Raw genomic sequence first — 13,478 nt, forward strand, 5'->3', positions numbered from 1 at the left:
AGGGGGACCCTTCGGCAACGGGGAGCTATTGTTAAGCGCCCCGACAGATGAGAGCAGACCCTGCTCCTGCCACAATAGCTGCTCACACCAAGCAAGACTCATTAAATATTCAGTTCCAGCCTCAAGCAGCTCATTAAGTCAGCAATGAGCAGTGACGCTGGTGTTGGAAAACCCTGCCTCAGTTAACATCACCATGCAGAGTCTCCCTGGATCTCTTGATGTTATACTGCTCAGTACCTTTTCTGTGATGACCAGCTTGTGCTCTCTGCTTTGCATTAAATACAGGTAAAAAACAATCAGGTGGATTTAAGTTCTCCTCTTCTTATAGGCCGTTTCAGAGATGAGTCCTGGGGCCCAAGCTACAAGCCTATTGCTTTTTTCTGTAGCAGCGTCAAGTTTGCCGGAGGAGGATGGGATGAGGGTTGTATGGCTTTAGTGTTATAAACCAACCAAACAGGAAAATGTAACGTTTGAGGGGTAACTTTCACAGCAGAACATCATGACGTGCAGCAGTTACAGATGCTGTATTACTGTCCATCGGCTGGTACACAGCAGAAACTTTTGCAGTAAGTGTATTTTCCCTGGAAATGCCTAGTGCCTTCGGTGGATTTGGGCTTGAACTGTATGCTGAATGTGTTTTTGTGTGCAGAGTTTCTTTCTCATTGATGTATTTGAAACCTGTTTTGCAACCAGTAACTTTTGTGAGTATAATTTCATATTCAGTGCTACTTAGGAATAATATACAGAGGCACTTATGGTGGGTGGATGTCAGATGTCAATGAATTGGAGCACACCAGAATCCGGAATTAGGATTGTAATTGTAGAAAACTCACATGTGTTTTCACAGATGTTAAAGTTGATGTAAAATGTTTTCACAGTTTTAAAACTACAGCCTCGGAAAGTATGGAGCAGAAATGGAACAGGAATGGAGAAGCAGAACATGTACAAAAGTTTTCTGCTATTTTTTCAGAGGGCAGTTTTTCACACCCTGAATCTATTATTTTTTTCTTTTTCCTTTAACAGAAAGTGTTTTCAGACTGCCCATTTCTATGTGGAGGACAGCAGTTCCCCCCGTGTGGTCCCCAATGAAAGTATTCCTATTATACCTATTCCAGGTAAGACGGGCTTCATCTCCTGTGTTTGTGCTACTTGCAGTGTTTTAATTACACAAAGAAGAGAAGATTATGCTTGTGATAAATCATGGGGTTTTGATAGAAATTTGTTGTATCAGTGCTGCTTCATTTAATGTAAGGTGCTTTGCAGTGGGGCTCCGAGTGCCAGCGCTGTGTTTTTCCATAGGCACCTCTCCCACATGGTTTTAATAGAAATTTCAGAATAACCTTTGTGAAATGTCAGAAACATGAGCAACACTTCTTAAAAACACTAAGGCATTGCACCCAGGGTGAAAGCAGCTGCTCCGTCAGGGCTGGCTGTGGGTGAGGGATATGCAGCTCCACTGCTCTCTCAAGGCTGGGGGACTTGCCCCCCACGTTCAGCGTGTGCAGAGGTGGGGTCTGTTGGGTCTCGGGGAGAAAACCATGACACAAGGATAAGCAAACAGTGTCAAGACCAGCGCCATCTGTTAATTTGGTATTAATCAAGTTACCAAAGGTCAAATTCTCCTCTCAGCTATACTGAGAGTGAAGCTGGAAGCAGTGTTTAGCGCTATTCTCTCTTCACGAGGCATTTCCCCTGGGAATTATGAAGTGCAGGATCCAGCTCCCTTTAAGCTGTGATGACAGAGAGCAGCTTGGTGTACTATGGCCTTTCAGCCGCTGCCTTGTTTGATGTTGCTACGTTTCACAGGCAGAATTAAGAGACCCAAAATGCTGTATTGACCTCAGTCTGTCAAATGCTTGTACTTGTTGCTCGAAGGTGGTTTAAGTTTCCTTGTTGTATTCTGTAATTTGTGTCATTAGTCTAGGATTCAATCTGCAGCTAATTAGATTCGTTTTACCAACAAACTTTCAAAGCCATCTCTGAGACACTGGAGAAACACTCGTCCTAGGAAAGTGAAAGAATCCAGTTACGTTTTCCTTGATTTTATTCAGTAGGCGTGCAGCTTCTTTCTAGAAAGTCTTTCAAAGTACCCCTGGGAACTGATATGAAAGGTTAGCTATTACATTGCTGCAGAAAACGTTAGGCAGTTTGCCTTGCAGCCTGGTGCTGTGCCACTGAAAATAAAAGAAAACATGCCATCATCTCCTCTCCTTGCTGGGGCAGACCAAGGTGTATGTCCTGGCCACCTCCCTTCCCTAGCAAGGAGCCACCCTTCTCCTCCTCCTTTCGGATAACCAGAGACAGGAGGTTAGTCTTAGACCACCTGCAATGGCTTTTCACAAAAGCATCTAGGTAGTTGGAGAACTCCATTCTTCCTGCTCTAAAACCAGGAGTACTTCCCTGCTGGGGCTGCTGTTGGCAGTTGGTTGAATGGTCCCACCATGCTCTGGGGTGAAACCTCCTTAGAGCTTGTGGGGAGGGGCAGAGTGGGCAGAGCAGTGTCAAAACTCAGGGCATTATGAGCACAAGGCAGTGGGAGGAGAGGAATTCTCTCATCAGAAGGAAGTCACTTTGGCCAATCTACCAGGATTTTCTAATGTAATTGAGACAATTTCTTTGATAAAGAAACCAGCAGAAAGCTCCATCTTGTCATGCTGCAATCTGTGTTGTTGAGGTGGTAGTTGTTCCCTGTTTCACAGGGCTGTTTTGATGGTCAGTCCATTAAAAACTAGATAGCATTCATAAAAATTGTCATACAGGCAGAAGAAGTTCCACGCAAACTGTTCAGGAGACAGGTACCGTAAGGCCAGCTCATGCACTAATGCTTCTCCAGAGGCCATTCCAGCATGTAACAAGGGACTGAGGACAGAACAACATTGCCTTTTGGGGCCATCTTCCTATGACTAGAGCAAGCCAAGCTGTTGGAGCACAGCAGCTTTGGGACTGACATGATGCTGCCGTCACTGTTTTGCACGCTGTGGTCTGCTCAGACTTGGTAAAGCTAAGAAAGAGCTGCTCACTCCTGATAATGGGCGCTGCAAAATAAGGCACCTGCAAGTGCTGGAGGACACCTCGAGAAGCTTTGTAGTTCAAAATCTGCAAGGACTGCTGATGAGCTTTAAGGCATATGAAGAACTGGGCCTTGGGCAGAGGTTTAGTGTAGTTCGATGCAAAGGTCAATCCAGCCCTCAAATTCCCAGTCTAATGGCAAGATTTTCGTGGCTATAATGCACGATTCACAGAGTGGAAGGGGTTGGAAGGGACCTCTAGAGATCATCTAGTCCAACCCTCCTGCCAGAGCAGGATCACCTAGAGTAGATCACACAGGAACACGTCCAGGTGGATTTGGAAAGTCTCCAGGGAAGGAGACAGCACCCCCTCTCTGGGCAGCCTGTTCAGGGCTCAGTCACCCTCACAGGGAAGAAGGGTTGCCTCATGGTCAGGTTGAACCTTCTGTGCTCCAGTTTATGGCCACTGCCCCTCGTCCTGTCACCGGACACCACTGAGAAGAGCCTGGCCCCATCCTCCTGACACCCACCCTGTAGATATGGATAAGCACTGATAAGATCCCCCCTCAGCCTCCTCTTCTCCAGCTGAACAGCCCCAGCTCTCCCAGCCTTTCCTCATGGGGAAGGTGCTCCAGGCCCTTCACCATCGCAGTGGCCCTGCGCTGGCCCCTCTCCAGCAGCTCCTTGTCCTTCCTGAGCTGAGGAGCCCAGAACTGGACACAGCACTCCAGGGGAGGCCTCCCCAGCGCAGAGCAGAGGGGGAGGATGGACATCTAAACACCAGCATACAGACATCCAAATGGAGGTGCCTTAATCTGAAGCTGAATCGTGCCCAGAAGGTCTTAAGAGAATAAACTGATGAAGCTGAAGATCTCGGCACTGACAGTAAAGCTGTTCAGGCCACCAAAAGCCAAATTACCCTCTGGAAGTGCCTCTCTCTGTGCATGTTATTACCTGTACGGAGAGACTGTAAAGAGGCTCAGAGTTAGTAGAGGTAAATTCCAGCTATGATGGCTTTTTCCAAAGATGGGAGATACTGCCTGGATTGATCTTGAAGTTCTCCTAAACATTCTCCTTGTTTGGACATGTAGAAAATTACTGTTTTCCCCCATATACCTTTTGCTAAAAGAGAGCTGCTGCTCTCACATAGACAGCCCACTGAAATGCCTTAAAAACATTCCAGGACAAAATTCTCCTCTGAACTGATGAAATGATGAAGCTCTGAACTTTCCCACTGGAAGCTGCCAGAGGGTGTGAGAAAGTCTTACTTGCCGTGTTGATCCTAGAAGCAAAATATAAGCGGCATTTTCACAAAAGCACCTTTTTCGAAGTAACCTCGTTGGGTTGTGAAAGCCTACCCTTGCAAAAGAAATTTTAATAGATCCCCATGGAACCACTCATCTACCTCCTACAGTTGGATGGACCAGCTTCCACCCTCCGTTACGTGCTAGCAGCCAGGCGGATGGACACTTAGCACAGCGTGTCTGCAGATGTTTCGTAGATTTGCCAAGGTTTGGGCTGGTGGCTCCTGGCCCAGGTGTGGGGGCTCGGGCCAGGCAGCTGCGTCCCATCACAGCTCGAGAGCGGTGCTGGTGTCTCTGCGTGCCCCTGCTCTGCGCCGGGACTTGCAGCATGCTCAGAGGAAGCTTTTGTGTTTATTTCTGCCCCACGTTCTGCTCTTGTTTAGGCAACTCTCTGTTTTCTCAGGTCTGTGAACTCTAAAATCAATCTGCCAGCTACCTGCAATAGGCACACAGGACAACAAGCCCAAAACCTGAAACAATCTTCTTGTAAAGGAATGATTTTACCCATTTTCTGTTTCACTTCCCATGGCGTACGTGCTTAATTATTGTGCAGGAAGCCACATCACCCATAGGCGTGTGCTTATCTGTGCAAATTTGCTCTGAGACCCAAATCATTATCATTATTCATAATTATCTGCACTGCTTGATCTAGAGAAACGCAGGACAAAGAAGATATCATTAACTGAGTCACCCATGGATATTACAGCTGAGTTATAAATCTAAACTCGCATAAGCCTTGCGCCTGACAGTAATGCATCTGTAATCAACAGCAGATTTCTGAAACTCCCCTGCCATTCAGCCCAACAGAATTGTTTCTCCATATCTTCTCTCTTTGCCTCCACGCTCAGTTAATTTTGGCCACGGCCATATCATCTTTGCCTGGATCTCTTCACACCTGGTCTTGGCAAGATCTCAGCAAACCAGCTTCTGCTCCTCTTTGGGGGTTCTTTTTCCACATCTGGGTCAGTATCTGGTTAAAATGTTTCTGGACTTGATAATTTTCAGTAGAATTGGGTAAGAATAACAGCAGCATCGTAGCTGCAGACCTGTATGTTTTGCAGCGCTACCAACCAAAATGCATCCCTTACCAGTTTTCCTTTCTTCTGGTCGCAAGACCTGCCCCACGACAACAGTGCAGAAGTGCATCTCTGTGCAAGATGGTATCAGATAGTGGGACTGCCACAAATTCCGCTCCTACACTCCTCTCCTTTGTTTCAGAGCTTTCCTCTTCCTGGGTGGAGCATTGTTCTGGAGCTTGCTGGGGCTCTACTGGTCCCTTGCCCAGCCCACGGGCACAGTGGACACTTCACCTGTGTCAGCAGGAGGACTTGGGAGATCACTACTGAGAGAGTTGAGCCTCAACCCTATGGCAAAACTCAAAATTCTGCTTAGTCTTGACCACGGTCCAGGGAAGCATGGCTCATAAAGAACACAGTTCTGGCCAGTGCCCCTGATTCATTTAGCACATTATTCCAGATGGTTTCCACCGTTTTTAGTGTAAGTGAAACGTCTCAGATGTGATGCCAGTCATTTCAGCTGTGTCTAGACTGCAAGGCTCAGGAGCACTTCCCAGTGCTTGGATCAAAGTGCATGCACTTTTAGGTGTAAAGGGCAGGAAATTCATTTTTCAACCAGCACTGGAGTTTATGAGCACTGTATTTAAAATAACCAGTGGTGGAGTCTGATGGAGGAACACTCTCGTGTTTCTTCAGGAATGACTCAGTGGGGGTGCATGAGCCCAGGAAATAGTGGAGTAGCCAAGTACATTGCAGTGAAAAGATGCTTTGACCACTTCGTGCAGTCTTGCTAATGTGTGGTGACCAGTGTAGCCATGACCCTCCTTCATTTCCCTCTGTCTCCTCATGGTTAGGAGTGTCATCAAGAGTCCATCTTATTAACTCTGAGCTTCTGTTAAATCCCTGCAGAATTTTGAAACCTTCTTCCTTAATCCTTGAGTAACTTTGGTTGCCTTCAACCTTTCCTGATGAACATCAGTGTTAGACTAGATGTGTTGAGCTCTGTTCCTGCACTTCTGGTGTGTTCTGGTAGCATCCAGCCTGTGGCAAACTGTTTCTATTCCGGGGCTGTACCAAGAGGTGCATCGTTGGACAAGGGAACTCGGGTTCCCAGCAGAGGCTTGGTATCCAACTGTTTTCTGCTCAGCTGCAGCTGGTTTAAGTTGCATCCCAAGAGCTAAAGAGCAGAGGACCAGGGCACGTCTGTGGCCAGGACAGTGACAGGGTACTGAGCACAGTGTCTTCTGTGCTAGGGACTGTCAGGGAAAACTGCAGCTGAGGACTCGGATCTCAAGGGCACGAAGCTCTTCACTGAGCACAGAGGTAGTGCTCTTCAGCAGTTTAGGATTTTATTTCTGCTTTCTGCTCCCTGTGGATTTATGTTCCAGCACCATATTGTGAATTGTACCTATCTTCAGCTTCAATTAAATTCATGAATGCAAACACAGCCATCCTCTGAAGCCAAGAAAGTATCAAGGTGTTTTAGGGAATATCCACCTTCCTTTTTCTCTGCTACAAACCTCTGCTCCTGCAGCACACTGAAGAATTTATGGTGTGATATCTAATCATGGTACTTGTAATGGAAGCTTCAGGAGTTGGCTAAATCACCCAAAAACATGTTTCCATGATGTGCATATGAAATGGAGATAGATCCTTTTCTGAGAGCTGTCACTCTGGGCTGCAGAGCCCTAGACTTGAACTTCCATGTGCTTAATGTAAGGCATGTACGTAATTGATGGCACGACGGGGACCCAAGGATGGAAATGTGTGAGATTAAAATTGTGTTCCTTAGCAGGCAGTACCAAATAAGATCATGCTTAATGTCTGTGCTAAGGGAAAATTCACATTATTTCATTCTCTTGGACTGAAATTGGTTTTTTGCTTAAAGGGAAGAAGTGTATTGCTATTACATTTATAATTAATGATAACCTAATCTAATGATAACCTAATCTGTACAAGCAGATTTAAACTGAGCTCTTATTTTGACACGTATAAAATTTTATCATTAACATCTTTATACTCCTGACTGACACATGGCTAATAGCATTGTAGTAGATTAAAATCTTCAAGCAAGAGAGATGAATGTAGCTACACTATTACACAGGTGATTTTTCATATTCTGCTTTATCAGAAACCTGCCCTTGTGTTCATTTGACTTGATTATAACAAATAGATAGCAATTACCTTGCTGGAAGGACTTCTGTGTTTTTCTTGCAATGTGCCCACCTATCCAGGACTTTCAAATGTACTCGTAGTGTTTCCCATGCCTTGTCACTTTGAAAGGCATTTTTGTTTAAAACAATACTTGAGAAACACATGATTACAAAAAATGTGAGCCTTAATGAGGAATGGAATCCCCAGTATTCAACACTTAGCAATTTATTATTTATCTTAATTTATTTTCATTTATAATTTGTCTTAATTACGGAGGTCAGTGACTTCAGGAGGATGCCAGCCTTAAAGGGCATCAGCAGATGGTTTGATCTCCTGGAATGAAACCTACTCTATTGCCTTTTTAGTATTTATGCAGATATGATCTCCACAGAAAGCAGACACCTTCTCAGTACTAAGGGGTTTTTTAATGACTTTGTTTTGTCATAAATTAATTGATACTCCTGTTATACATATAAAACTGTTCTTATATTTCTGGCCATTTTTTATACAGTAAGCAGTCAGAAAAATTAATTTTTCCAAATGAAACACAATGGCTTCGGTTGCATTCTTATTTGGAATAGTTAAGCAGGGAAAGCCAATGTGCTGCAGAATTAAAGGCTCTGACTCTACAAACGTGCGTAATTCAAACGCGTTACATCTGAAAAGGTTTGAGGAAAGCTGGGCACCACCCACTCAACGTGTGGAATTACTCGTGGAGTCCAGCATTCCCGTGACTTAGGGCAGTGTCTGGCTGTGGAGTTGCCTGCTCAAACATTTTGGATTGAGTCAGTGCCAAAATGGGAGCTGCGTGTGCAGTCCGTGACCCCTCTACGTGTCTGCGCTTCGGAGGGCACATTCCCTCTCTCGGTGGAGAGGTTTTTGTCTCAGTTTCTCTGCAGAGGTGAACACCTGACCTCAGTGCAGCGGCTAGGCGTTTTTCTCTACCGGGGCAGAATTGTACCCACGGGTGTGCTATCAATCCTTGCAGTGCTCTTTATGGACAGCCCCTTTTCCGAAGACAGACCAAATGCAGACGTACTGGGACTAATCATCCCACTGGTTGCCGTGCTGGGTGCACTCTCACGTTGCTTGGTACAGCTGCGTAACTCCTGTTTAAACCTGGGCTAGGAGTGCTCCATGGCTGCCCGTGGAAATGGATCTGTGGGAATGGCACTCCACGTGGTTACTGGGTTACAGGGCTGCATGCGAAGGCAGGCTCCTGCTACAGCTCTGCAGCCTTCGCTCTGGTACGTACTGTACGTTGTGGAATGGCTGTTAGCCTCAGTTTTAAATAATATGCATCCTAAAGAGTGATGCTAGGTATTCCAGCTGCTTGCAGAATTTTTCCATCCATCTTTATAAAAATACAAATCCAGGAATCCCACTGAATGTGGTTAACAATAAAATACATATACCAAAGAAATCCTGGGATTGCAGTCAGGGGGAGAACAAGAGGGTGGAAGATGAATCGACATCCCAGCGTTGAGTGCTGCTGGGAACAGAAAGGTCCTTGTTTACTATGGATATGGGACGTCACTTGTCAGACACGTTACTTTTCAGTGAGTTGAGGTCAAATCCAGTCCTACCATGAACTGACTGGTAGATACTTCTCTCTGACCAGGAAGAATTTTGGAGAGGATGAGAACTGGGAGGATACACTGTTGTGAGTGGATTGTCCAGGATTAATGTCACTAACAATGTCACTGATTGTCATAAGCCAGGTTAGGTTTGTGCTGCCTTCAGAAAGGGCAGTTTTCCTGTCTCTTTACTGTTCCTCCTGGTAATGACGAGGATCAACCCATCTACCCCACTGACAAGTAATCCTTCTTCCCCTTCCCCACAAAGCAATTAATCCTTTTTACGTTCAGCAGCCAGATCAGCAGCATGATGCAGTTCACTGCTCAGCCCCGCAGGCAGGGAGAAGGGAGTGGGAGAATCCCCTCGTCCTTGGGCTGAAGCCAGCTGTGAAGAGCACGCTGAGAATTGATGGAGGTGCTTCTGCGATGCAGGGGACGGCCCAGGGTTGCTGAGCAGTGCAGTGAGCGGCTGCTGTTGGAGCAGATGGGCCAAGGCACGTGACAGCTACGGCACGAGTCCAGGTGGCTTTGAAAATGAGAGACTGAAGTGCGGTGGCTAACAAACAAATGGAATAAGCTTTTGCATTAGAAGTAAGGCGTAAGATATGTGGAGTATGTAGGATTTAGTCAAATACAATAGCTGAAAACCATAAAGCATTTACAAACAGAATAAAGGACATAGGAGAATTTTCTTAGCAAGGTTTCTTCATCTGTGTCAAATGTCCGGCCTTCAGAAACACCACAACTCCAAACTAAACAAAGGTAATAGGAGGAAGCACTTTGGGTTTTGACCTTCTGGATTAATTCCTGACCCAAAGCCATCTATTCCAATCCAGTGCCACTGAGCTATCCAGTGAGCTCTCAGGCTATAAATGAACCAAAATGAATCTGAGATCTTATTATGTGGAAATGCCATCTCTGATACAATATCCCATTTTTCTATTGAAATTGTCCCCTATTGCTTTAACATTACAAAGGCATCTTATTAAGTGGGAGACAGGGGAAAATCTTTCCTGGTAGGATAACTAATTACCCAAACTTTAAAGGTAACCCTGTTTGAACTGTATTGCTTCTATACACTTTGGGCTTCTTTTGAAGGCGGCTGTCTTCTGAAGGAATGTATTAAGTACCCTGCATTGTCAATTGTCATTCCTTTAAAAATGAGGTGCAGGTGAAGGCTTTCCTCTGCGATCGTTTTATTTTTCTAACAAATATGACTTTCTTCTTGGCATTCTCCCAGTGGGAGGTAATGGGCTCCACGGTGGTTTAGTGGTTTTGATGCTCCTCACAGGTGCTTGTCTTGGACCAGCAAGTGAAGATGGGAACTCCACCAAAATGTTAAATATTGAACATAGCGATCAAACATACCCCCACCTGTCAGCTTCAGTAGTATCTGATTATAACGAATATTAAGTTATACTATTAATAATAATAAATGTTTATGCAATTAGTTTAAAGTTCTGGAGACTTTTGCCCCTGCCGCTCTAAGATTACTTCTTTCTCTGCATAACACAAAGGGTTAGTACGTTATGGTGCCAGATTCAGCTCATATTTTGTAGTGACATAAACCCAGAATCACTTTATTGACACTGATAAAACAGATGGCTAAACCCAAGCTCGACAGAACTGCAATTACATGTGCGGTGTTAGCGGTGAAGGTATGTTATTAAAACATTTCCTTCTCTTTGAATAATGTGTAGGTCTTGCAAAATGTAAGCAGCATACTGACAGTATCAAATGTCACTCTAGCTTTGGGATGGGAAAAGTATATGGTGCAAAAGGGAGTATGTGCTGAAGAACTATGAGAGCTCCTAATTAGCCATTATAGGATTCCATTAATCTCTTCAGTCGACTAAAAGAATTATAGCTATTGAAGTCTATTTGTCTTAAGATGGAAAGAAGGCTTAGCCAAAGCCTTTGGAATGACAGTAGTGCAAGGAAAAGCGTATTCTGTGCATCTAGCTACATCTGCTGGTTTTCTTAGAGGAGGTCACAGACACCTTTGGATTACGTCGGAGCAGTTATCATTTAGGGTGCTGAGTATATATGAGCATGGGTTTTACCGGAGGTGGGACACGCTGCCCATGGCTATGGATGTATATACCTCAGCCAAAGTAATCCGTGTTCTCGGGGGGAGTTTGGGGTTGGAGGTCAGGAATAGAAAGGTGCAGGCCCAGATTAACACGTTTCTGTTCCATGGGTTGGTGTAACAGCCTGTATCTCACGTACAGCTGCTTTCTTGTGGCTCTCAGCAGGGCCGCGGGCTGCCCGTCCCCTCGGGGCTGAGCTTCTGATTTTAATCATCCTAATATGAAACAATTACATTTTCTCCAGCTTGGTTTTCCTGGGTTTATGAGCTTCAGCAGCAGCATAAAGTCCTTCTCACCCAATAAGCTCATATGTCAAAATATTTCCCATTTAATTTATTGAATGTTTAGTTGTCGCTCGTATTATTCAAATAGGGTAAGAAATTGCATTGGGTTAAGGCTTCTGGGGAGTGAAAATTCAGAAGAGAAGAAAGGGAGGTGAAACAAGAATGGATAGTGAACAACGGAGAAACGAACCAGCAGTGGCTGTAAAGGTGGAGACACACTGCCACCATGCAGTGATGATGATAAAACGAAAACTAACCATATTTTGCCATGGATCTCTGGTGCAGACCCATCCTTGAAATTGGTGGGAATTCAGTGGACCAAAAAGCACGTTATCTCTAATGTATTTTTTGGCTCACAGATCACAATTAAAATTAAATTCTGCCTTCTGCAAAATTAAATTGGACACACCGGTCTGCTGCAGTGAATCCTTGATCTCGGTTGGTCTCCGCTGAGCTAGACTACTCAAGAAAAAACACAAATGATATCTCTGGAACTTTTCTTGTGAGAGTCTGTGAAATTGCTATCATAGCACAAGTCATTTTCAAGGAAATCGAGGATGTATGGGTTACTGTTCGGGAGAGGAAAGATTGTTTTTACAGGCTCTCGCTATTGACTGCTGTTCCTATAGATCATTACATTCAAGTGTCTTGGCTGCAAAAATATTAATACAAATGCTGTTGCGAGATGATGATGTTCTCAATATTACATAGAATAAATGTTATCACTTAAATATTGTAAAGTGCCAGCATTTCTGCATGCTGCAGCTTTTTGCTAAGATAAGCATACACTTGTCAAATGTTTTGAATTCTGTATTATTCAGTAAATGAGCATGTGGTTAATTAAAGTAGCATTACTAAACTGGGAGGTGATCAGATTGCAAACATATCTTTAAAAATTGGCTCTGGTGAATAAAATAGAAGAGAGCTGGTTGAGATCTGAAAATGTCGATGGATGCAGAAAGCCACCTTGGAGTGTTACCTGATAAAATAAGAGCAGAGAAGTAATGACATGGTCAATATTAGCTGCGATCAGATGGAAAGAAATCAGATTGTCAGGGATCTATAAAATTCTTGCCAACATAGAACCTCATTTACACATACAGATCTTCATACCCTTTGCTAAGAAAAGCATATGTGACAGCTTAGGGGTTTTAGCTGCCAAAGATCTTTCACTCTGAATACAGTAAATGTCACATCTATTTATTTATCGTTAAATTTTGCTAAGTATCTGTAGAAATATTTGGATTTTTTCTATCATAATGTAGATGTTTAAAAGGAGAAGAATCTAGATTATAATGCAGCTGTAGCACCAAACCATATGGCTGCTAAATGGGAGCAAAAATACACCACTGAATTACTGGGAGTAAACATAAACTGGATGCGATCTTCAGAAGAATATTAAAAGGAATATATAAATACCAGAGTATTGCCATAAAATCCTGCAATCAGACAATAGTAGCCATCAGGCAATAGATTATTTCACATGCTGAAAGTAATCACAGTTGTATAGCAATTTACGTTTTCTAAATGCCAGACTGAAAATATTAACTAATGAATCTTGGCAAGCCTGGTGTTTCCACCAACTGCAGTGGTGGTTATAACAACATATAGGCCTTTTTTGGGAGAGAGAAATAAGGCAGCCATCCTACACCCCAGCTTTATTAGAATCTGTCTGGAGTCCCAGGTGCTTGAAACAGTCTTGTTTGTCTTTAATTCAATTCAAGCCTTTGACTTCTTTCTTTTAAGGAAACGTCTGTGGGTGATTTATTGGTATATTGGGTGGAATTTGCACTGTGCTGAGCAAGTACAAATGGTCCAGTGGAATACATATTCAGTGTTATGAATAGTGCCTGGCATGAGAGAGAGCTCAAATTAGTGTGGGTGTTGTGCTGCCCCTTCTGTTGCTCAGATTTGGGATAAGTCCATTCAGATTCTACATCATTGCCTGAAAAGGAAAAAGTTAATAACATTTAGGAGAAAAGCCCTGTCGCTGCTTAGTCTGGTAAAAACTTATCGGGGGCAATTGTCAACTGTACTTTTATATT

General features: G+C 44.0%; 1 protein-coding gene across 1 annotated transcript in view; it reads left to right on the forward strand.

The window, feature by feature from the left end:
- LOC104510407 (receptor-type tyrosine-protein phosphatase gamma-like) overlaps positions 1–13,478 on the forward strand; it is a gene marked incomplete at its 5' end in the record, with an annotated part of 76,296 nt that overhangs the window by 35,337 nt on the left and 27,481 nt on the right. The window contains 1 exon segment of the mRNA XM_010152644.1: positions 1,024–1,115. Coding sequence (XP_010150946.1) covers positions 1,024–1,115 — 92 coding nt within the window.

This window comes from Eurypyga helias, unplaced genomic scaffold (genome assembly GCF_000690775.1).
Source record: "Eurypyga helias isolate BGI_N326 unplaced genomic scaffold, ASM69077v1 scaffold9915, whole genome shotgun sequence".
Taxonomy (NCBI): domain Eukaryota; kingdom Metazoa; phylum Chordata; class Aves; order Eurypygiformes; family Eurypygidae; genus Eurypyga; species Eurypyga helias.